Source organism: Rattus rattus, chromosome 6, assembly GCF_011064425.1.
Source record: "Rattus rattus isolate New Zealand chromosome 6, Rrattus_CSIRO_v1, whole genome shotgun sequence".
In the NCBI taxonomy this organism is placed as follows: domain Eukaryota; kingdom Metazoa; phylum Chordata; class Mammalia; order Rodentia; family Muridae; genus Rattus; species Rattus rattus.
The window spans coordinates 117040806-117066633 of record NC_046159.1 but is presented as its reverse complement, the minus strand read 5'-3'; the positions used below and the strand labels follow the sequence as shown (position 1 = coordinate 117066633).

Below are 25828 nucleotides of genomic sequence, written 5' to 3'. Positions count from 1 at the left end.
TCAGTGTGGCCATAGGTAAGTGTTTCAGCCTCAACTAACAGATTGAAGATGTATGAAATAATAATAGTTTTCATATAGGTTAATCAAGGTTTTTGAAATTCCATTTGAGATACTCATTGGGATCTGCTATGGGCTACACAGATGCTAGCTAGGCCCCGGTGACTTAGTATAAAATTTCTGCTTTTTGTTGAGTTTATTCCTGTACATATTGATGGACAGAAATGTAAAAATACTTACATTTAAACAAGTAAATGTAATTACAGTTCTTTGATAGCACTAGGTATGAAACAGACGTATAAGGAGTAAATAATAATTGTGTTATCCAGTATATGATAGGTTTAAAAAAATCTTCCTAAACGACTGTTTAGACTGTTGAAACCAAGTGTCTTTTAAGATCTGGGACTAAACATTCCCAGCAAAGTGACAATCCAAAGTGTCTAGGTAGCAGAGAGTCTGCAGATTCCCAGAACACTACAAATACTGAGCGTGCATGGACGCTGCAGAGAAAAAGAGGTGAGTCACACATGTCTCACAGTCAAGGGATGAATGCAGCCCCTCCCCCATGGTGGGAGATGTCAGGGCACAGGGACAGCACATTTTATACCCACACTGCTGCTGTGTGCAGAACAGACCAGCCAGGAAGCTGAGGAGAGGCAGAGAACCTCTTCACAGGTCAGCGTGATGACATGCTGGGAGCTCAGAGTAAGTGGATGAGATGGGGGCCTAATGGAGAGGTAAGGACATATTTTGGAGGTAGAAACAAATTAGGCAGGTGTGGGGCACATGCCTTTAATATCCGCACACTCTGCAGGCAGAGGTAGAGAAATCTCTGTGGAGTCTCTGAGAGTTCAAGGTCAGCCTGGTCCACAAAGCAAGTCCTAAGACAGCCAGGGCTGTTACACAGAGAAACTCTATCTGGATGATAGAAGAGAAGAGAAGAGAAGAAGAGAAGAGAAGAGAAGAGAAAGAGAAGAGGGAGAGGAGAGGAGAGGAGAGGAGGGAGGGGGAGGGAGGGGAGGGAGGGGGAAGGGAGGGGAGAGGAGAGAAGGGAGGGAGGGGGAAGGGAAGGGGAGGAAGGGAAGAGAATTGGTGTTAGGATTAGAAAGAGAACAGAGAGAATGAGAGATGATCTGTGAGGACTCCTCACAATCATTTGAGCTATCATGGCATTTACCGAGATGCGGGACTGAGGAGGCATCAAATGGGATGGAGGCACGATTATCCCATCACCTTCCTCTCAAGATCTCTCCTTTGTCCCTTATGGTCCCTTTTCTAGTCATTATCTATGCCACACCTCCAAACACACACTGAAATCTGGAGTTGGTAGAGAGACTCTAGGGACCGATGTGTCAATATCTTCTATGGTATCTTCAGTGCCTGAGAGTCTCTCTCCCACCTCTTGTACTCTGTTGTCGATGCTATCGTCTCTAGCTCCTGATCTCTTTCCTGGGCTTTCCATGCCTAGGGTTATCTCCATTTGTGATTTCTTTATTGTTTCTATTTCCACTTTTAGGTCTTGGACCATCAATCCCTTCACCTGCTTGGCTTATTTTCCTATATAACTTTAAGGGATTCATTTGTTTCTTCTTTAAGGGCTTCTGCCCATTTGCCTGTCTATTCCTGCATTTCTTTAAGGGAGTTATTTGTATCCTCCTTCAAGGCCTCTAGCATCTACGTGAGATGGGATTTGGGTTCAGAATCTTGCTCTTCAGGTGTGTTAGAATATCCAGGGCTTGCTGTGGTAGAACTGGGTTCTGATGATGCCAAATTACATTGGCTTCTGTAGCTTACGATCTGATCTTGCTGTTTGCCATCTGATTATCTAGTGTTAATTGGTCTGGGTGTCTCAGACTGGAGCCTGCCTCCAAGGGCTGTGTGTCCTAGGTTAGAACAGGCCTCCTGGGAGGCAGGCAGTGCTGTCTCTGGTTAGGGCAGGCCTCCTGTGTCCTTGTGTCCCTGGTTATGGCAGATCTAAGAGACAGGTAGGCTGAGAGGTGGGAGTAGGGGCAGGCCTGATGATTTGCCAGGGGTTCAGGTAGAGGTGCAGACAGGAAAGCAGGTGATGCTCATGGATCAGCTGGGCTCTGTGGGGTCCCAGCTGGCGTGGGTATGGGGGTAGGGGGAATCTCACTTGTGTTCCTGGTTATGGCAGACTCCCGGGAGACAGGTAGGCTGTTGGGTCCTGAGGCAGGGGCGGGGGTGGGATGGGGAGGCAGGGCAAGAGGATCTAAGAAATACCTACAGCTTTTGTCTTTTTAAATTTGGCTTATGTTTCTTAATATAAGGATTTCCAATTCTCTTCATTTCTCTGAAGGCGTCATGTTTTAAATTTTCTTCACAGCTGAAAACAGTCTATTATGTTCTTGTATCGTATTCCTTTTCCACCCGTTTGTTGGTAGTCATCTAGGCTGGTGATGTTTCTGAGCTATTGTGAATGGGGCAGTGGCAAACATGAAGAGGAGAGAGAGAGAGAGAGCCAGGGGCTGGGGAGTAGACGGAGCAAGAGGTCTGAGGAGGATAACGGGAGAGGGGAACAAACGAGGTGACAATATTTACAAAAATGGCAAATGGAACTCACCACTTTGTTATGCTAGCTTAAAATTTTAGTAAAACAAATATGGTTAAAGAAACTTTGTGGGGAAGTGTGAATGGCAAAGTGGGGGTGGAAGCTGATTCATCACACAGCTAGCTTTCTCTCACAGAAGCAGTGGATGCCGCTTCTCTTGATTGCCTGTTTGGCCACTGATCTTTGTGGAGAGCTGCCAGTTACCCAGCCAGCTAGTGGTGGAGCTCAGTCTCATTCACAGATCTGGCTATATGGGGGTGTCAGGGTCACGAGGATAACTTGGTTCTGTGTCTCCCATCAACCATCGGGATAGTCAGAGTATTTTTATATTGTAGCCATGCACAGTTTCTTAAGAACAGCTAGAGAACAGCCTTTCAAAACCAAGCTCTTTGTAAGATTTTGGTTTTTATAGCAGATTGAATTCTTACTACTTCCCTACACACACATCTCCGAAGATTTATCCATGTCCCAACCCTAAAATCTGTGAATTTAGACACAGTATCTGGGGAGATGCTCTAACTTAATTTCTTCATTACTGTTCTATTTCTGTGAAGGGACGCCATGACCAAGGCAATTTATAAAAGAAAGCCTTTAATGGGGGGGGGGTACTTACAATGTCTGAGTGAGTCCATGATCATCATGGCGGGGTGCATGGCGTGGGGAGCCATAGCTGAGACCGAGAGCTTACATTTTCTCCACAGGTAGGGGTGAGGGGAGGGCTGGCATGGGATTTTAAGGCCTTAGAACCAGTGACATACCTCCAATAAGGCCACATTTCTAAATCCTTCCCAAAACAGTTCCACCAAAGAGGGACCAATAATTCAAATATGTGGTGGCCATTTTTATTTGAACTACCACAGTTAAGGCAATCCTGGATCTCACAGCAGACCCCAGATCCAGTGATAGAGGACCTTACAGGACAAAAGTCAGGAGAGATGACTGCTACAGAAGAGGAAGAAACATGGAGGGAGAAAAGGCCGGAGAAACAGAAGAAGAGATTAGAGATTAGGCCTTTGCACTCAACGGAATGTCAACAACCACCAGAAGGTGGCGGTAGAGAGCAACACATTGTTGTCTCCTGGAGGCTTAGCAGGAAACGCAGGCCCCAAGGACACCCCAATTGCAGCTTCTACAACTGTAAGAGAATAGATTTTCTTATGCCAGGTCACCGGAATATAAGTCATCTGTCACAGAAGTCATAGGAAGTGAGGAGTTTTGTGTTTTCCCATTAGGGCATTTTTATCATCAGGCTCGAACAAGCTAAAACACAAATGCGAGAATAAGGAGATCTTTAAATTAGACGCAAGAGCCCATGAGAGAAGAGGGAAAGGGTGTTCCGTCTGATGGGTTCTCTTCTAGAAAAGGCTGCTCATCTAATGGCTGTACCTTCACCCTGTGAGAGAGAGAGAAAAAAAATGTTCTCATAAACATTGGTGGGGAAGGAACACACCTATCTAGCTCTTCAGGCTTGCGTGAGATATTTACGTTCGCTCGTGAAGTCAAAAGCAACTCAAACGAAAGCAGTATCGACTGTTTCCGTAACCACCCACGGGTTAATCCAACACACTTATTTTCCAGAAATCATTCAAAGAATGACTAGTGCATGCTGGAGCGATGGAAAAGAACTCACAAAAGAAACGCTACCTGCAGTGGCAGGAAAAAAATACATATTTATAGATAACTGCAGCGTGGGCCGGAATGCAATAAACAGCTCAAGAGTTTCCGGCACAGTGAAGAGTTTCCGGCAGTGTCCGTGAGTTGCTCAGCACGGGCAACACTGGGTAGAGCTCGGGGTGGATGAGATTTCAGCTCCACCGGAAGGAGGTGTAGGAGGCGGTTCTTCAGTGGTGGGAGTGACAGTCTACTCACAGGCAGTACAACCCCGAGGACATGTACTTGGGGGTGATCTCTTGCTCCCAGCCGCCACTCCCCTGCTGTTACTCAAGTTCCACGAGGTGAACACGTTTACTCCTGCACCCTCTTCTTTTTTTATTTTTTATTTTTTTATTTTTCCATCTTTATTAACTTGGTTATTTCTTATTTACATTTCTTTTTTTTTTTTAAATCTTTTTTTTCTTTTTTTTTTCTTTTCTTATTTACATTTCTATTGTTATTCCCGTTCCAGGTTTCCCGGACCAACATGCCCCTAACCCTCCCCTTCCCCTTCTCTATGGGTGTTCCCCTCCCCTTCTATATGGGTGTTCCCCTCCCAATTCTCCCCCCATTACCGCCCTCCCCAAAACAATCAGGTTCACTGGGGGTTCAGTCTTGGCAGGACCAAGGACTTCCCCTTCCACTGGTGCTCTTACTAGGCTATTCATTGCTACCTATGAGGTCAGTCCATGTATAGTCTTTGGGTAGTGGCTTAGTCCCTGGAAGCTCTGGTTGCTTGGCATTGTTGTTCATATGGGGTCTCGAGCCCCTTCAAGCTCTTCCAGTTCTTTCTCTGATTCCTTCAACGGGGGTCCCGTTCTCAGTTCAGTGGTTTGCTGCTGGCATTTGCCTCTCTATTTGCTGTATTCTGGCTGTGTCTCTCAGGAGAGATCTACATCCGGTTCCTGTCGGCCTGCACTTCTTTGCTTCATCCATCTTATCTAGTTTGGTGGCTGCATATGTATGGGCCACATGTGGGGCAGGCTCTGAATGGGTGTTCCTTCTGCCTCTGTTCTAAACTTTGCCTCCCTATTCCCTGCCAAGGGTATTCTTGTTCCCCTTTTAAAGAAGGAGTGAAGCATTTGCATTTTGGTCATCCTTCTTGAGTTTCATGTGTTCTGTGCATCTAGGGTAATTCAAGCATTTGGGCTAATATCTACTTATCAATGAGCAGCACCCTCTTCTTATTATGACACACTTCTAGAAAATAGCTCAGAAATGGTGACCAGAAACCACGAGCCAGTCTCTCTTCCTGTTTTTTTTTTTAAATTGATTATTTTATTTATTTACATTTCAAATGTCGTCCCCTTCCCAGCAGTCTTCCTTTCTTTAAGGTAATTTTTCTCAGGTATCTTGTTCCAGCAGCAGAAAGCTAAGGAAGGAAATGCGGAGAGAGTTCTGAGGGAGCATGGAAAAACGAAGTACAAGATTTGTAGACCAGATAAGGTATTTTAAGGAAACTCCGAAAAGCTCGAGCCGTGAGGAATGTAATATTCTAAGACAGTCGTCACTTTATAGCGTGCTGAATCTGTTCTCGTAATTGGCTCCAACCAAAACTTTCAACACACCTGGGAAGAGGTGTGTGTTTATACCTTCTCCAAGGACGAGGAAAAGAAGATTCATGATCCAGTGGAGAGGAGCCAGCTAATAAATGTCAGTTAGGATTAGGACCCCAGATCTCCAGAGAATAGAATGTCTTAATTACCCCTTGGCAGTTTGAGGCCCCAAGCAAGCATTCAGAGCCAGCGTGCTTACCAAGGCAGTGTGGCAAGGCTGATTTTAAACATTTCAGCAAAACGAGTGTGCGTGTAACAGCTTTCAGATTGTGTGGAAGAAAAGGTTGAGAAACCTAGAACAATTTTTCTTTGAGATTTCCTTTCAAATGTTGTCGTGCTAACTACAGTGAAATAGGCTTATACCGAGAAGAGATTTTGTTAAGTCACATGACTTACAATTCTAATTAGTGCAACCATATGAAAGTAGAAGGCCTTGGCTCTCTGTCACAAGACTGACAATGGAATATCCACTTAGACTTCATGGATTTAAAAAAAAAAATGTTTAAAGAAATTTAGCTACTACTGTTTCCTTCTCACATTTTTTTTTTTTTAATTCACTTTGTGGTACCGAAGGCTGTATTGTAACTACTGGGGACTCTTGTCTTCTATGAACTGAAGAAAGATGTGTTTCATATCCATAGGATGACTTGGTAGCAATGACTCGGTAGCAATAGGAAAGACAATGTGTTGTCGAAGAATAGGAGTCAGCCCTCAGCTACCGGAAACAAACAGAACACATCAGTTCGTGCTAGACAGCATCGCATTTACCAGATATAAAACTGTCAGCTTTAAAACGATGACTCATAACTAAATGCTCTCTTAAAATAGCGTGCGTAAAATGCTGAATTTTGTTTACGTGAGAGAGCGGTAGCTGGGGGAAGAGAGGGCTAAGGAAATAGCAGGGGGGGCTTGTAATGAAGCTACTATGGATTCAACACTTTAACATGGCAGCAGTTAAGTTTGGACTGGTTGCTGTATCATTCTCTTTGTTGTACCAGTAGGAACCATTTTTAAAAGTTTTTATTATTTTAAATTGTGTGTGGGGGGGTGTGTTCGTGCACGCAACTGTGTGCACACAGGAGCATGCATGTACAGGAAGATACCCAAGCACATATACTCTTGGAGGACAGAGGCATCAGATCCCCCTGGATGTGGAGCTTCCAGTGGGTGTGAGCTGCTTGGCATGCTGGGAACGGGACCTGGGCCCTCAGCAAAGTAGTCTGCTCCCTTTGCCTCTCTGCCATCTTTTCAGCCCACATTATTATTATTATTATTATTATTATTATTATTATTATTATTATTATTTAATAATGAATATATTTTCCTTCCCTCTGTGCTTGACCATGAGACTTGATAAGATATAAATTAGATCATCTGCATTAAATGTCTAAAATATCCAAAGATAGTTTCCTTCTGATTTCCTAACACTTTATAGACATAGGAGACGGGAATCTTGTGTATGGATGTGACCCATGAACACATGTGTTTGTGTGCACATGCACATAGATACGTGTGGGTACTCATGCCTGAACATGTCTTGGAGGCCAGAGGTCTTCTGGCTTAGTTTCTGAGACACATTTTCTCACTCACACCTGGTGCTCACAGATTTATTTACAATGCTTGGCCAGTGGGCTTCAGGGATCTGCCTGTCTCTGTCCCCCTGGTGCTGGGGTCCCAGACTTACACCCCAATCCAACTTTTAAGTGGGCACTAATGATTATTGACTTAGGTCTAAATGCTTGTATAGCCAGTTCTTTACCACTGAACAACCTCCTTCACTTTGTGAAATAGGAATCTTTCTAACGTTGTATTTATAAGTTTGTATACTGCTCATCACAATTAATATATGCCATTTATATTAAGCATCGATATCATCTTAATATGGTAATAAAAGAAGAAACGTTTGCAAATGACCGGTTGGGTCTTACTGAGGCTTAAAGAAGGGTTACGTTTTAAAGTCAGCGGAGAGAGCTGCGACCTGCTTGAACAATGGCATTTATGTAGAGAAACTGAGCAGGTCTACACATAATTCGATGATAAAACGTTTATAACTTTAGCTTTTGCTCTTTATGGCGAAATCTCTCCTTTATTTCCTGCGGAGAAAGTCTGGAAGGAATGATGAGGGCAGCCCGGCAGTTCTCCGAGACCGGCGAGTACAATGCGAGCAAGGTTTTGCCATTCAAAGCAAATCGTTCATTTTCTATGCTTCTGGCGACCCCTTCAGATTCCTGTATTCTGCTTCTTTCCAGTCCCCTGGCATTCTTGTGGGGGAGTTCAAGACGTTTAACTGTGAAGCCGCTTCAATCACGCAGAATCCGCATTCTGATTTTCTAAGCTTAGTGTGGGCATCACAGCGTTAGGTTATCACGAAGAATCAGTTAATGAAGTGATTTGTGTCAGTTGTGTCATTGAGGACTCGGAGCTCATCCTAGTACTTAAACCTGTGATTTAATTCCAAAGAATGCGCAAGACAAGTATCCCAGTGTAAGTCCACCTCATTCAATTCTCCCACAGTTTACCTTAAAATAAGCCATTTTCAACGAACTAAAACAAGTGACGAGATTTTTATATTCTTAAATCATCCGATTTAACAAGAGATCTCCCCCCCGCCACCTCCCCTTGATCCAGACAATTTAAGTTGTTAAAAGTTCTCTCTTTTTTCCCCCATAAAGTAATGAGGGCTCATGACTTGCTCAAATGGTTGAGAATGATATTTTAGAAATGTTGTTGAAAAGGTGCGTGCTCTGAAAAGCATGGAGGTTTGAAGCTGTTCATTTCCTATGGACGTAAAAACCACAGATGCTCGTCCTCATTGTACTTCCGGTCTGCCCACATCAGTGAGGGGGCAGGCGGCTATCAGCGTAGAAGTCGCAGGCAAGCTTTGCAGCCCAGCAGACTTGCTGCGACACCACGGTGGCTCGTGACACTTTCCTCTTTGGCTTCAGGCTCGTGATTGGAATTCGTAACCTCAAGTTTCTGCTTCCATAAAAACTGAGAGATGTCTGGTGCCTCTGACGCCATGTTGTATGCCTGCTAAAAGCTTGAACTTGCTGAGAAGGAATTTCTGAGTCAGGTTCTTATTTCTGGAGTAGCACTTTTCTCATCGTCGTGAGAACAAGAAAATCTAGGCTTAATATTTTGGTGGAGAATGTTCTATAGTGGAAAAAATATTCACAGCTAACACTCACCCCTATATTAGGTTCTCGTCTTACTGTTTTACCAAAATTCCCAACAAAAGCAACTTAAGGGAGAAAAGGTTTATTTGAGCTCACAGGTCCAGGGGATGGGGTCCGCCATGGCAGACCAGGTGGCAGGAGAAGGAGGTGGTGGTCACATTGTTACCATAGTCAGAAAGCAGAGAGCGATGACTGCTGGAGTTTAGCCTACTCTCTTATTCCTCTCTGGTGTGGCAGTTAAGTGGATCTTCTCACCTCTACTAACCTCATGTAGAAACCTCGCAGATGTGCCAAGCCGCGTGTATTCTGCAGAAGCAGTTATCAACCTTCCTAATGCTGCAACCCTTTGATGTAGTTCCTCATGCTGGGATGACCCCAGTCACAAAATTATTCCATAGCTACTTCAGAACTATTATGTTGCTACTGTGATGAATTGTAATATAAATATTTTTGGAGACTGAGGTTTGTTGAGAACCACTGTTCCATGGCCTGTCAAGATGACCAGGAGTATTACTTTACTCCCGCCCCTACAAGAAAATTTAAATATGGTATCTGTTAGAGAAAGCAAAAGATGCTAACAATTGGATAACAAGTCCTTGACAACAGAAATCACTTTCTTTTCCTTTTTTTATTAAGTTATATTTATTTATTTATTTCCTCTCCTTCTTCTCTTTCCAGTCCATCTCTCTCCCCTCCCCGCCTCCCACCCACCCAGCCTTCCCCTCCTCCTCTTCCACAAGATTCCCCAAGCTCCACTTGGAATGTTTGGCTGTGAGTCTCTGCATCAGCAGAAAATACTTTCATTTATTTATTTTTGACAAAATCTCCTATGTTGTGATAAATTATTATGTAATTTCTTTAAACAAAGTCTCACAACGGAGCTCTAGCTGGTCTGAAACATATGTAGCCCAGGCTGGCCACGAAGTCACAGAAATCTGCCTGCCCCTGACTCCCAAATGCAGGGACTAAAGTTATTCTTTCTAATACACTTTGTGGGGAAATCAACAAATTTTCACAATGATTTAAGTAAAGTCTTCCTTATGTATCTACATATCTATGTGATCAAGTTTCATCCATATTGCTGCTAAAATATTATTAGAACTGATGCTGAATTTATACTGTTTTAATAATTAGAAATGTGCTTTCAGATGGACATGAGTTAATTCAACAAAAAATATATTCATCTGAAAGTTGTGTTTCCAATATGAATTTACTTTTTTAATCAAAAAGATCTCATTAAAGATTTAATAATATATTTCTGTTGTTCTGAGCAATTGCGTGTGACCAATACCTGCATCAGAACTCTTCGGAAAGTATGTTTGGGCTTTTTGTTTTAATTTTTATTCTTATGGCCGAAAACTATATGGTCACTGAAATTTCAAAAATGTATGGGCATATTTTTAATTGAGAATTATAAGACGATCAAAAATATTTTGTATATGAAATACATCACTGTAAATTTCTGAACTATTTGAACTAAGTTAGATACATTTTAAGGATTCTGCAAAACAAACTGGTTGTTTGAAAGTCAGGATGCTTGGTGGGTCTCAAAAAGCCAGAATAAGGGGTTGGGGATTTAGCTCAGCGGTAGAGCGCTTGCCTAGCGAGCGCAAGGCCCTGGGTTCGGTCCCCAGCTCCGAAAAAAAGAAAAAAAAAAAAAGCCAGAATAATCATGTCCAGCAAAAGGACTTAAATTCTATAATAAAGTCCATCTGCATTAAAAACCGTCAAAGACATCTTGCTCCCACTTTCACTCAGACAAAGAGGCAGGAAGCTCAGGTTCTGTGTATTTAATTGTATGGAAGGTGAGTGGAAACCTTGAGTGTTTTTTTTTTTTCTTTTGAATGTTGACAAATACCTGGAACCCTCGTGCCTTAAACCGCACGCTATCTCATTTGTTTTCTCTTCTGGATTGTTCTTTCCAACATGCAAGCTTTCTGTGTACTATTTCACACCCTGGTCAAACGACATCCAAGCGCAGGGTAAACCTGCTCATAGAAAAGGCGGAGACCGTGAGGACATGGAGACAGATGGCATTTGGACTGTTTGCCGGAGCTAGTCAGTGGGGCGAGGGAAGAGTGAATGAGGTGTGGTTTTATTTCACTTCGTTTTGAAAAGTTCTGATCATTAAAGCCAAGCAGCATTCCTTTGGACCTTGGCGACAGAAATTAGCTGTTGTCAAGAGTCGATAGAAAATGGCCGAGAGGCTTGAATTTTTTTCACTGTGTTAATTTGCACCTAACATATGCTATAGAGACCATTTTATGTGTGCAGTTGGAGAATGTTATCCATATGTATACTGTTCCATACTCTCCAGAGCTTTGAGTACCACTGAAACCCTATTTTACCTGTTACTAACAACTTCCTAGTCCCCTCCCCGCTCAGCCTCTGCTAGGGACTTTGCTGTTCCTATTTACCTTCTCTAGACACCTCATACTGAGAGGATCTGTGATTTCTGAGATGAATCCTTCCTTTGAGAATGTTATCAGGGTTCATCCACATTGTGACACGTTACAGGACTTCTTTCCCATGTAAGGCTGGGTAATATTGGTGTCTGCGAAGAACACTTATTCATATCCCTTCCTTTGTCAAAGTCTGTTTGGTTCTTCCACTTTTGAGCTATGAAAGCTATTGCTACTAGGAGCATGTGGGTGCAATTATTTCTCTGAGATCTGACCTCATGTCTTCCGAGAGACATTGCTGGGCCAATGATAATAAATCTGCCCTGTTTTTGCTTTTGAGAAATCACTTTTTTTTTTATATTCTCTGTGGAGTTTGCAGATCATAATTCCTTCATGGACTTCCTGGTACCTATAAATATAAGTGTTTTTGAAGATGATTATCAGATAATAGTCATCCTAACCAGTCTGAGAGCTTGCCTTCCTGTAGTTTTAATGTGTGTTTCCCCAGCAATTGGTAGTATTTGCCCACCTTTTTACATGATTAATGTAAATATTAATACTTAAATTTCTAATAGTCTTCAAGCAAAGAAGATAACATGTTTCTTTAGCATTTACCGTAACACTAAAAAATGCCATGGGGAACTTGATTTATTAGGTAAAATATTACACCATACAAACCCAGGTCGAAATACATTAGTATTCTGCTAAAGGTTCCAAGTTAGTCAAGGTATTTACCTTACGAAAAACTGTTGGTTAATCTTCCAACTTTTTCTCTAGCTGTAGGATTAGATTTTTTTTATCTTAAAAGACCTTTCAAATAGCTGTAGGCTCCTATTTTTCAAGGGCTTTATTAAAAGTCTCTATGAAGACAATGCCTGCTGTTTCACTCTAGTGAGATTCACACGAGGAACAAATACTGAGTAGCCCGTGTGTCTGTGGTACAGGACTAAGCAAAAGGTCTTCTACTCTGCCACTGAGCTATATCCCTAGTTAATACATTGTTTTAAAACTATGTTATCTAGAAGCTGTAGAAACCAATTCCTCCAATGAACGTTTCTGGGGCTTCTATAAAGCCATATTTAGGATTCTTCATTCAACAACCTTACTAAACACGCATCCTGCTTCAGGTACCGGGATGTCCAGAGTAAAGGCGGTCATACCCAGCCTAAAATATCTCAGTCTAAAGAGAAGAACAGACAAGAAGATCAACAGGTCTGATACAGAATTATTAGCATGTGTTAATCGAGAACCAATCAATCAGCTGAGAATAATTGGTCCAGTCTCTCACGGGAGAAGAGAAACATTGAGATGGTGATGAGGTATGCAAATCAGGTGAATAATTAGGACACTTTCAAAGTATTTTAAGATCTCAAGTGCATAAAGTTAAAGCTTCCCTCCAAATACTTTGGTGCATTCTCAGTTTCTCCCTTCCTTCCAATGTCAATTCACACATTGTGGCTCTCTTACCTGTGGCTTCATTGCTTGAATGGATTTACGTCATAAATGCTAACACCTCTCTCTGACTGATTTATTTATTTTTTATAAGTATGCATGAGCAGTGCTGTTCAAGCTGACCACCTTTACGACTGCGGTCTTAGAAGGTTGTTCTCTACCCTTTACTTAGCACTAAGTTTGGGTGTCGTTGCACAGACAGGAAAATGAGTAGTCTGTAAAACAGTGTCACCTTTTGAGATGCTTTACTCATTCTGTCGCTGTCCTCGCCTGCTTTGACTTGGGTTTTTTGAGACCTGGGTCTCACTCTGTAGCCTACGATGGCTGTAAATGAACTATGTAACCCAAGGGGTCCTCAAGATGATCTGCCTCGTTCTGCCTGATGATCAAACGTGTACACCACCACACCTACATTTTTGAAGAGTTGAGTTTTTAGGGAAAAGGTGTCATCCATCATTCTAGGACAGAAGAGTCTGCTTCATACTTAGGTTGTGTTCCCATGTTTCGGATGGGCATCAAGGTGATGTTAACATTGCTCCTTCTTGGATTTGTGGCGGAGACATGACATCTTCCGACTGAAAGGTTTTTCAGGTACTGACATCGAACTGTCTCTAACCGGATAATTCTGATGAGGTCATCAGGCACATGTCATTGTGCAGCTGACTGCCCAGAGGTGCCCAGATCCCAGATAATTTGACAAAGAAAATACCATTAGCCTAGTTGTTTGCAGTAAAAACAGAAACAGGAATTAGTTGCTCATTTAGTCTAAGTGATTCAGTTATGGGGAATATTAAATGTATTATGCCTTGTCTGGGAGACTTGCTGCAGATTGATCACACACACACACACACACACACACACACACACACACACACACACACACACACAAATACTTGATAGTTCTCTTTTTATTTCTGACACGTGATGTTTGTCAACATTGCACTGAGTAAGTGCAATAAGTAAACAGAACAGAAACTACTAATTCCATGAAGTGTCCGTGCGGCACAGAGCCAGAGTTGGAGTATAAGCACGGTGCCGTGAAACGTGTCCCCAAGTCACAGGACACATGCTTTCTACAGATAGAAATCTCACCCAAAGTGGGAATGGATTAACTGAATAGGCTTTGTGCCCACTGTTGACTGTTTAGTTATTCATGGAGAAAGCATCATTAGAGGAGTAAATACAAACCCCAAATACTAATTTGCCATGCTCCCGTTTGGAGGCTGCCATTTGACACTCAGTCTTGTACATCATATATGCTAAGCAGAGCTTTTCAACCTTGCTATATCATTAACTTTAAACTGAGTGACATTCAGGTGACATATATGTGGAAAGAATTCACGAATGTCATTAGCAACTTCTCCTATATGCGATGGTGAACGAAGTGACATTTATATTGCTTTTATTTAGAAACGTGCAATGTTATTCTAATTTGACTCATGGATGTTAACGATCTTACTGTTAGCATTAATTTGTTTTCTTTTAATTATACGATTACTCCATTCATTTGCCTAAGTAAAACAGAAAAATACCTCAATTGCCAGATGTTGATGATATGTTCTTCGGGTCTTAATGTCTGGTCTCGCTAGGTTTCTGGTTTTGGCTTGTAAAAGTTTATAGTCTCGGTATTTTGTGGTTTATGTTGGGGAATTTCGCTGGCATATTTTAAAGATAGGGTGACCGTTTTCCATCGATGACTTCTGCCAGCCTTTGTCCTTCATGATCATCATGACGGATGTTTTCCGCGTGTGAGCCTCTGCAGTTGTGACAGGTTTCGGCTCTTCTTCCAAAAGCATTCATCAAATGCCTGCTGCCTGTTTTTTCAAAAAATATTTTTTGTTCTTTATCCCTGAAAGCCCATGTTTGTCTAGAGAAAGTCTGCGACTCAATGAGACTCAGTTTATATTTTTGAAAAATATTGACATGAAATTTAAGGCTAAGCATCTTCAAAAGGTAGCTCTGTCTGATGACTCTTAACATTTAAGTGAACAAGGACAGCCTCTTGTGAGGCTAACGGTGTTGTCCAGAGGAAGGCATAGATGCTTAGCGTCTTCTCTTCCCTAATGCCACCCATCCTCTCCAGCACAGGAAAGCTCAGGTGAAAATGTTGCCCCAGTCCTGTGACTCGCTCAGCTTGCTCCCTGCCTGTCTAGATTGCTCCCAGAGAAAAATGAGATGAAGGGAAACAACTTTGAAATGATGTTTTTATTCTGATATGGGCAGAAAATGGGGCAGTTAAAAAAAAACCAAATATTTGAATTTCATCGTTTATACTGTTTTTCCAATAGCTTTTTATTGTTCCCATGTTGGGTGCACAGCTCTCTCGTGAGTGGGTATTAGCCTCGGTGCAAAGTAAGGAAACAAGTTTAGGGAGAGGTTGGGAAGTCCACTCTCCTTACTGATAGAACCACACGTCAAGCCACAGAGCTCAGATCGCAACCCCCACACTACTTTAGGTGCACGTTTCCTTCTGATGAGTCCATACTATAAGGAAAGGAACTTAGAGGATAAGTTGCAAGGTATTTGAACCTTTCTCTTCTTTGTGACTTAAATTGAAAAATGTTTAAATCTTAGACTCTCACGTTTTTCTATTTAAAATGTTTTTTTTTTTTTGAAGTTGACATGGAGACCTAGCCTAAAGGATCACTTCCTATCACTTCCCTCGGAAACAATACGAAGACGAAAATTTATTTTGCCATATCAATTTTTTTTCTTCTTTCACAGCTGCAGATGTTTTTTGAGACATTCCTGAGGACCAGTTCACCTCTGCAAGCCCTGGACAGCCTGAAGGAAGCCATTAGCAAGCTGCTGTTGGTAGCTGAGGTGTTTAGTGACTCATCTACTCTGGGACCAAAGACCTTTCATAGGTGAGAGAGAGACAGATACAGACAGAGATAGACAGGGAGGGAGGGAGATTCTAAAATTTATTAGTGAAAAACTTAATCGTTGAAAGTAGATAGTACTTGGAAATTGTATGTCAGTATATTATAATATGATCTTTTAAGCATGCAGGGACTGATTTACAGAATCTAAAACTTCAGAGTTTGTTACATGCTATTTTTTGTATCTAAATAGTGAAAATTAATAAAATAGGGTTCATCATTATCATCACCACCACCACCACCACCATCATCACCATCATCATCGTTGTCCTCATCATAGCAATCTTACTTTGCAACCTACACTAGCCTCTGACTTATGATTCCCCTGCCTCCACTTCCTAAGTGCTGAGTCTCCAAGCTTGTTCTTGGATCCTAAAATTATTTTGAAACTGTGGCCACCTTTAAAGAATACCCTTGGCAGGGAAGAGAGAGGCAAAGATTAAAACAGAGACTGAAGGAACACCCATTCAGAGCCTGCCCCACATGTGGCCCATATATATACAGCCACCCAATTAGACAAGATGGATGAAGCAAAGAAGTGCAGAAGTGTAGATCGCTCCTGAGAGACACAGCCAGAATACAGCAAATACAGAGGCGAATGTCAGCAGCAAACCACTGAACTGAGAACAGGACCCCTGTTGAAGGAATCAGAGAAAAAAGAACTGGAAGAGCTTGAAGGGGCTCAGACCCCATATGTACAACAATGCCAAGCAACCAGAGCTTCCAGGGACTAAGCCACTACCTAAAGACTATACATGGACTGACCCTGGACTCTGACCTCATAGGTAGCAATGAATATCCTAGTAAGAGCACCAGTGGAAGGGGAAGCCCTGGATCCTGCTAAGACTGAACCCCCAGTGAACTAGACAGTTGGGGGGAGGGCGGCAATGGGGGGAGGGTGGGGAGGGGAACACCCATAAGGAAGGGGAGGGGGGAGGGGGATGTTTGCCCGGAAACCGGGAAAGGGAATAACACTCGAAATGTATATAAGAAATATTCAAGTTAATAAAAAAAAAAATAGTTTCATCAAATATACTAAAGTATTGGCTGTGTATAACTTTACCTAGACGTGACACACTTTGTTCTCAAACATCCTTATGATTTCAAAATGCTGAGGAAGAGACCAAAGCTCTAGAAAACAGAACTTGGCCACCTCTACTCTCACACCTCAGCTCCTTTGACTATAGCTTCTTTTCCTTATTCTAAGGAGATGCTAACTCCCATTTTCCAACAAGAGAGAGGTGCTCAGTCTGCACATATCAGTGTGAGGCATGGTGGCCTTGGAGACTGCTCCCCGTAGTAAGGTTCTCAGGGATTAACATCATGGTTACCTTAGCGGGTCATGGAGAACGGAGGCAGATTTGCAATGTCTTCACTGAGCAAAGGAGATTCGAACCCACAACCCATTTCGCGGAATTCTCTACTGCCCACGCCGCTGACCTCTTTACTCACTGAAGCTGAATGGTATCAATCATTAGCAATGCTATGACGGCAGGGTAAGTGTAGCTAACTCACGGCTTCTCCTTCCAGATGTAGGCACTGCTTTCAGCTTATGACCTTTGACATTGGTTATGGAGATCCGGGGAATCCTGTGGTGCTGCAGGTGAGTGTGCAGAACGAAGAGCGTGTGCTGGGGTGGGAGCGGGTTTCACAGTTACCAGCTGATTAAGAATAACGTGCCTTGAAGTCACTCCAGGTTCATGTGCCCATGGTGTTCTTAACAAGGGCGGAGTCTGTGAACTTGGACGACCATTGCAGACACAGTGGGACAAACACAGAGTTCCCTATAGTTCCCTCCAATCCATGAACAAAGATGGTATTAATTCATGAAGAAAAGCGGGGCACATCAATAATAACCAACAGAAGATGACGCAGGGGCTTGCGTGGTATCCTGAAAAGATAGCTCTGTCCTTGTCTACTTTAAAAAAATTTTTTTTAAATTTATATATATGACTGACTATATTGTTGCTGTCTTCAGACACACCAGAGGAGGACGTTGATCCCATTACAGATGGTTGTGAGCCACCGTGTGGGTGCTGGGAATTGAACTCAGGACCTCTGGAAGAACAATCAGTGCTCTTAACCACTGAGCCATCTCCCCAGCCTCCCCGGTGTACATTTTAATTAAGAAGTCCATGGGGACTAGACAGACTGCTCCGTGACAGAATTCTTGCCTGGAATACACTGGGTTGTAGATTTCATCCTATCAATACAAATAAATTATTTTTAAATTTTAATCTAAAAGCATAAAATGCCCATGTATTTTTAAAAATATGTCTCTGGTACATGTATATATAAATGTGCGGTTTTTTTTAAGTTTGCTTTGAGTTATAACTCTTTCAGATCACCTCTCCTTAGCATATTTTTCTTCTAAACAGCCTTCAGTGGTAAAAATTTTTAAAATTGTTAACTTATTAAAAAAAAGCTGTCTATTGGGCTATAAAGTGGGAAGGAACAGGAAACACAACAATCTAATGGGTAACCAGAGTTCAACTCCACCAGTATTTCTTTTTTCTCAAACTATATTTGCTTGCAGTTTTAAGATTCATCTGTAAAATTTTTAATATTATGAAATCTTTAAGTGGCCATTCACTTTTCAACTGTAATAGTAGATATTTAAAAAACTCGTGTTTTGGAAAAGAGGACATGTATATTGTCCGTGGAGAAATAGACATGAGATATAAAGAATTTGACTCAGGCTCCTTTACCTTGAAAGAATGGTGTATTCTCTCATCAGAAGCGGTCTTCAGGTTTACAAAACTGTTAGCCCCGAAAAGACCACTAGATGGCAGCTCTGGTCTACAATCCAACCTGAAATAAATCAGAGCTCCGTTCACTGTGCTGTCTCCTCCTCTACCTCTCTCCCTTCAAGGTACACGAGCGTTTAAAATTTCACGATGATGAGAATCTCCACGTAGAGGACCAAAATACGGAAAGAATCCTCTTAAGGGATACTTTCGACTTCCTCTTCTCCAATGCGTCTTCCCTTCCCGTGGTTTCTGAGATGCTGCAGAGGCCTGAGAGGGCAGGTGCATCTGTGGTAAGCCCACACTCGAACACTGACAAGTGGTTTTCAGCCACTGGTTATTTTTATTGTGCAATTTGATAAATACTTTACTTGAAATTAATTTATAATTGTTACCGATTATTGTGAGCTTCTGGATTTTTTCCCTCCGACCTAAGGACCAACATCATTTCATATTGACTCAGTGTGAGTGTGAAGGGTTATGAAGAAAATGACATAAAAAGTTTGTGGTAGTCAAAGAATGTTTATAGATATTTTGAAACAATGATAGACGTTTATACATTTTAGAACACTTTACAAAGACTCTTAGAACGCTTTGAAGACCATCTAGGATGCCAGGTTACTCCAGGAAGACTCCAGAGAAATTGAATTAAAACATTAATTTGCTTAAATATTCATGTCTGTTAACATTTGGCTAGATGCTGACAACCAGGGTGGAGTGTTTCAGACTCGTGCTGATTTTTTTATGGCAGACTAGCACAATGGTTTTATACACTAAAAAAATCTGAACAGGTTATCATAGTATTATACCCCCTCCATGTGTATTTTGGAACCCCGTATTTGGAGAATTTGGAAGAGGAGAATGTAAAAGCTCTCACAAAGGTACTCATAGTGCCTGTCATACACGCCTCTTCCCAGAAAGTCGCTCGATCTCAGGGACACACTAGGAAGCAAATGCATGCTGGGAAACCTGGGCTGGTAGGTGTGCTCGCAAGTCTATGAAGCCCTCCACCTGTGTGGTTCCACACCGGGACTTCCTGTGCAGAAACACTTTGATGTTTTAGCCTCTAGAGCTCAGAAGGTCCAAGGGAAATCTTGCATTCCCAAACTTTTGTCCCATGCATTCTGTCTCCTGCACTCACCCCCCCTGACCTTACTACCAAGGCTCCGTAGGCTTAGCTCAGACAGTCGCTCTTATCAAGCATGATATTTTTTTAAATGTTTGGATGGATAGTGTTGTGACAACTTATCATTTCAATGAATTCTATAACTTTAGTAAGTTTAGCTGTTACAGAGTTTGGTCGATTTATTGAGCAGGCGTGAGGAAAGATGATTTGATTGGTTCCTGGTCTCTGAAGGCTTTTTTTTTCCTCCTTTCTAGGATGGAAAGTATCAGAAGGAGTTAAATCAGTGCCTGTCGTTAGAGGAAATTCACTCAATTAGGACTTTTGTAAAGGAACTTGGGAGTCTGGGACAATTCCAACTGGTAAAACAAAAGTGACATTTCTTTCCGCTTGGTGACTGACATTATGATATTAATAGATTAGCCATAAATTGCCCGATTTTCCCCTTCAAATCACACACAGATATTTCTTTACAACCCTTTTGTAAGCTATTTTTGCTCTTTTGGGAAGATGTGTATGATTTGCTTTAAGAGTTTGCTAATGATATGGAATTTACCAGAGGTGAAGGAAATGACATCACAGTAGCTGTCATGGTCTTCTGGGGAAAGATGCTGATATTTTTCTAAGGGGCATTTCATTTTTAGCTTTGGGGCATGTACAAGGAACGAATATTTGTTATTTTTATTACCCTTTTTGAGCAAAATTAAATATAATTTAACATAATAAGACTTTTAAAACAGCCTAATCTTTTTATTGGTTATTTTATTTATTTACATTCCAAATGTTATTCCCCTTCGCAGGTTTCCCCTTCACAACCCCCTAATCCCATCCCCCACTCCCCCTACATTCCCCTACACTGAGGCATCGAGCCTTCCCAGGACCTTCCATTGATGTCAGATAAGGCCATCCTCTGCTACACATGCAGCTGGAGCCATGGGTCCCTCCATGTGTACTCTTTGGTTGTTGGTTAAGTCCCTGAGAGCTCTGTGGGATCTGTTTGGTTGATATTGTTGTTCTTCCTGTGGGGTTGTAACAGTCCTTTCCCCAACTCCTCCTTTGGGGTCTCGTGCTCAGTCTGATAGTTGGCTGGGAAAAACAGCCTAATCTTCATTGGTAGTTACAATATTGCAAGAGTCAATAGAGGGTACATGAATAGCTTACTGGGAGCAGCTCTTACTGGTTTCAACCTGTCAGAGGACATGTTTTCCTCACCCTGGTACTTTTGAGGCTCAACAATTTATTGGTCAATATCAAAGCTTAAGTGGTTACATATGACTGTCCATGTCCAGTGTGCTTTCTTCCATTTCTGCCACTAATGTAGACTATAGAATATAATTACTTTGTATCTTATTTGATATTTCTTTCTATAAAGCCATGTTAAAATAGTATTTAAAGTTAATTGTTGAGTTACTAACTTGATACAAGGTTCAAACATTTCTTATAGTTTTTTTCAACCTGTATATACACACTACTTATTCAAGTTGTAACCAGTTGACCAAGCTCACCAATAAAAGCCTGACGTATTTTATGCAATTTAGCCTTATGCTATGGAGGACTGAGAGTAACCTGATGAATCCAAGACAATGTAGCCAATATACTTATTATTTTAATTAGTTCGCATGCATTAAATGACAGTCTAGCTCAATGGTTTAGACACCCACTCAAATGTAGGAATTCGTCACTCAAAACACTGAGAGGCAGACGGCCTCTGTGGGAACAAGAGAAGTAAAGAAACAAGGCTAATCCTCAATTTCTTGATTCAGCGCAGAAACAAGATAACCAATTTCCTCTTTTTTGTGAGATTCATAGTTCTCACCCTGGCATAACCTGCCTGTAGCACAAAGGGACTTTTTTATTTCCCCACTGCCTGACTTCCTCTGTTACTAAGCTTTTTTCAGGTTTCGATTGCTGGAAAGGAGAGACCTATTTATAGTCACTGAAAGGGGAGAAAAAAGTGACTTCATTTAGAAATGTGATCATCAATTACTTCCATAATGCATTTAAAAGCAACCTTTAGTACCAAAATTTAAATTATAATAGTGACCAATAGATTCTCTCTCTCTCTCTCTCTCTCTCTCTCTCTGTCTCTCTCTCTGTCTCTGTCTCTCTCTGTCTCTCTCTCTCTCTGTCTCTGTCTCTCTGTCTCTGTCTCTCTGTCTCTGTCTCTGTCTCTCTGTCTCTGTCTCTGTCTCTCTGTCTCTGTCTCTCTGTCTCTGTCTCTCTGTCTCTGTCTCTGTCTCTGTCTCTGTCTCTGTCTCTCTGTCTCTCTGTCTCTGTCTCTGTCTCTCTGTCTCTCTGTCTCTGTCTCTCTGTCTCTGTCTCTCTGTCTCTGTCTCTCTGTCTCTGTCTCTCTGTCTCTGTCTCTCTGTCTCTGTCTCTCTGTCTCTGTCTCTCTGTCTCTGTCTCTCTGTCTCTCTGTCTCTCTCTCTGTGTCTCTGTCTCTGTCTCTCTCTCTCTCTCTGTCTGTCTCTCTCTCTCTCTCTGTGAGTGTGTGTGAGCATGGCTGTGTACAAGAGTAAGTGTATCTAGTAAATACATCGGTCAGAAGACGACACCAGCTGTCACTCCGCATGTGCCTTCTGCCTTGTTTTCTGCGACAGTCTCTGATTGGCCCAGGACTCATCAAGTAGGCTGGGCTAGCTGTTCAGTGAGCTCAGGGGGTCCATGAGTCTCTGCCTCCCGTGCTGCATTCTGAATGAAGTCATGCTTGGCTTTCTTGTAGCATCTGGAGATCTAACTGAGGTCTTTATGCTTTCATTGCAACTGTGTTATCATCCCAGCCTATGACCAGCAGGTTTTTAATAAACAATTGCTTGACCAAACAATATCCAACTAAAATATAATTAGTATCCATAATACTACCATCTAAATTATGTTTCAAAGTTTCAGCTGATCTGTTTTGTTCTGCTGATGTTTTCTTTGAACATTTCTTCTCAGCTCTTCCCATCCACTGTTCCTGGGATTCAGTCTCTGATGGGTGAATTTTATGATCCGGCAACTCCTGGCTCAGTCCTGTCCCACTACTGGTCTCTTTTAAATGTATTTGAACAATTTTGGCTCGTGAATAAAAAGGCACAGCTACATCCACTGGAATGGTAAGAGAGCCACAAATGTGAATTGTGCAATCCAAGAAATCTGAAGTCTAAAAGATTGATTTCAAAAGGCTTTGCCTACATTAAAGCGAGCAGGAGAAAAAAAAAAGAAGTACGCCCAAAAATTCATGGTCTGGAAAATAAATGACTTTCAAGTACTGAAACCATAATGGTTCTGGTGGTCATCAGACCCTGTAACAAAAAAAAAAAAAAAAAAAAAAAAAAAAAAAAAAAAAAAAAAAAACAGTTTCAAACGAAGATGTGACTCCATAACAAAGTAATGTTTAAAAATTAAACATTCTAGTATCGTTTCACCGTGTGATCCGTACCTTTGGATTACCGGAGCATCTGCAAGATTTGACAGGGGCTGTGTTTTGAGCCATCCATCATCCTGAAGCTAGATACAGCAGGCACATTTATTTGGGAATTAGAAAGGCATGACTTTATTATGAATAAAAATAATCTGATTTTATAAATCTATACTGGGCTTTATTTGGTTTGATTTACTTTCCCATCTTCGTTTCTACTTTAAGGGGAGGCAGCCAATGAGGGGACAGGCAGGTGAGATAGTAATGTCTCTAGAAGCTGGCAAAGGGAATGCACTTAAAGTTTGCTGTTCTTTAATATGGATAGAATTAAGAGAGCATTTGATTTTTCTACTGCCAGGAAAACAGAATTAGACCTAAGCCTCCCAGGGAGATGAAAGACCAAGGGACATGACACTCATTTATGTCCCTTCCAGTCACTGTTGGGAATAGCTTCAGCAATGTTCCCTTGTCCTTTATTCCCTTCTGTGTCAGGAGACAGTGACTGAAAGAAACTCACTTGGAATTAAAGATACAAGTGGCCGTGGATCTGAGGACTTCTTAGAACTTCTCCCACTGTTAACATTCACTTTGATTGCAAAAGCTCGGTAGCCTTGGCTTGATTCCCTCAATAAGTCAAAGGAGGTTTTCCTTGTGTGCTTGAAAGTTGTTTTAAACACTACAATGTAAAGCCACCTTTCACACTTAACCCTCACTCTAACATCCAAGACTGACCCGTACATCAGTATAGATACACGAGGAACAGGCACGAATCCCCAAGGAGCCTGCTTGTGTTGACTTCAACATTCAGTAAGTTCCCTCCAGAGACTTGCAAGCTTTAGAACATCTATTCCCTGGCCAAGTTATTTCCAGCTCCTCATATACGACCAGGTTCGACAACCCCCTGATTAAAGTGAGAAGACTGAATTCTCTTGCCTTAAAGAAACGTAATAGTGGTCACTGGCGAGCATAATTATAAAGGATAGGAACCATTCTGAACTGCACAAAGATGGATCAAACATTCCCAGCGTTCTAGTTTATTGATGACAGTGGGCAAAGTGAGTCCTTTAAAACTCAGTTTCTTTGCGTGCGATTATGACGTAGGCTGCCTACCTTGTAGTATTCCAAGAGGATTACCTAAGAAAGACTCTGTGTGTCTCACACCGAGGTACCGATAGGTGATGAGAAGCAGTGTACCCGTTTGTGTTCCTGTGCCACTCAGGGGCCATTTTAGCAACTTTGGTGAGGGTGCTTTTTTTTTTTTTTTTTTTTTTATAAGGAGAGCCATATATGGACAAAAACGAGCTCTCTATATTAAAGGACAGAAGTTTATTTCTGATATTTATCAAAAGTCAAGCAGCAATTAAGCTCCTAGAAATGTCTCTGCAGTACTCAGCTTAAATTATCTTTAACAGTTTAGCAGGGGGTCTGCATATTTCATGATCATTCACGCTTTATTGCAAGGAGGATCCTACTTCTCCTATAAATGTGAGGGAGAATAAGGTTCTAAGGCAGATCAGCAGCTTAAACATCAGGCTAACACCAATACAGGCATACTGACCTTCAGAACACACATACAGAACAACCTTTGTTCTGCACTTTTCTTCAGCCCTTGGATCGAATGACTTCATGTTTCCTCAGAAACACAGAGAGAGCATTTGCTTGTAGCGTGGCAATGGGGTGAGAAAATGGAGTTAGAACATCAGCGGTGGTGGGCGACATTATGCGTGAGACCCAAGGGCTCAGTATAAGTGGTGTAGGAATCTTCCTTAATTTTCACGCTCCTGAAAATAAAGTAGTATATGGGCTTTGCTCTGTGGAAATACAAATTCAAGATGATTTATCCACCAAGACATCCGAGGAAGGAGTGCACCATGCTTTTGTGTACAAGCTCTCACTCCTTTAAGACAGCCACGCTTCCACAACTCAGGTCGTGTGAATTTCAGGGCTGTATCTCTTGAATGAAGTCCTTCTTCATGAAACATTCTTAGGTTTTTGTTTTCAATCTAGACCTCATCTAAATTTACCTATGTAGTGGAGAGATTTTGACTGAGTAGAGAGCCCTGGGTTGGATCCTCAACATTACAAAAATAAACAAACAACTGAAAATCTCACCACCATCAAAAAACTTCCCGTCTTCTGCCACGGATCCTTTATTTGTTTACTCCATTCCTTGGAAGGAATCATTGCAGCTTTGCCTCCATTTTGATATGTACACGAAGGGAGAATGGGCTTTAGACAATGAGAGAAATACTAGTTGGCAGTCAGAGAAATCTTTTTAATGCATCAGGGTTTTTTTTTTTTGTTGTTGTTGTTGTTGGTTTTTTTGTTTGTTTGTTTTTGGTTGTTTTCTTTTGTTTTAAGACTTCCTTCCCGCTGCTTCTGGGATGCCTTGCTGACCTCTGCGCCGCTCAGCCCAGTTCCTGGCGCTAGCATTCCATGGTCTCCTCACAGTGTTCCTGAGGACAGCAAATACTACTTATTAGCTCCACTTTAATGGGGTGACAGACAACACAGCATCATAACACAGGAAAGACACGTCCAGGGCTGGAGACCACAGTGCCCCGTGTTCTCTATTATCCAGACCGGACAAGTTTCTGATTGCACTTTAGGTTGTTTTAGTTCCAGTTTTCAGGACTCGAAGGTTCATCCAGCCGAGCCTTTGGTTACTTCTACAACCCAGAAAGCGAAGTGATCATGCCAAGATATAAACAGCCCTTGCCATCTCTGTGGTTACCAGGGAGGGTAAGAGCACACACTTTGGCAGCACCAGTTGTTTCCTATAGCCACGCCCGTTTCTCTAATTTTGTGTACATTCTCGGGGCTGTGCCTCAGGACTTGCAAGGCTCTTGGCTTCAAAGCTATGGAATGTTA

At 41.9% G+C, this 25828-nt stretch overlaps 1 protein-coding gene across 1 annotated transcript in view; it reads left to right on the top strand.

Annotated features, from left to right (window-relative positions):
* Positions 1–25828, top strand: part of Cped1 (cadherin like and PC-esterase domain containing 1) — a 269733-nt gene that overhangs the window by 119847 nt on the left and 124058 nt on the right. The window contains exons 7-11 of the mRNA XM_032905260.1: positions 15530–15672; positions 17218–17290; positions 18560–18727; positions 19815–19919; positions 22495–22652. Of these exons, the coding sequence (XP_032761151.1) occupies positions 15530–15672; positions 17218–17290; positions 18560–18727; positions 19815–19919; positions 22495–22652 (647 nt within the window). The remainder of the gene's footprint in view (positions 1–15529; positions 15673–17217; positions 17291–18559; positions 18728–19814; positions 19920–22494; positions 22653–25828) is intronic.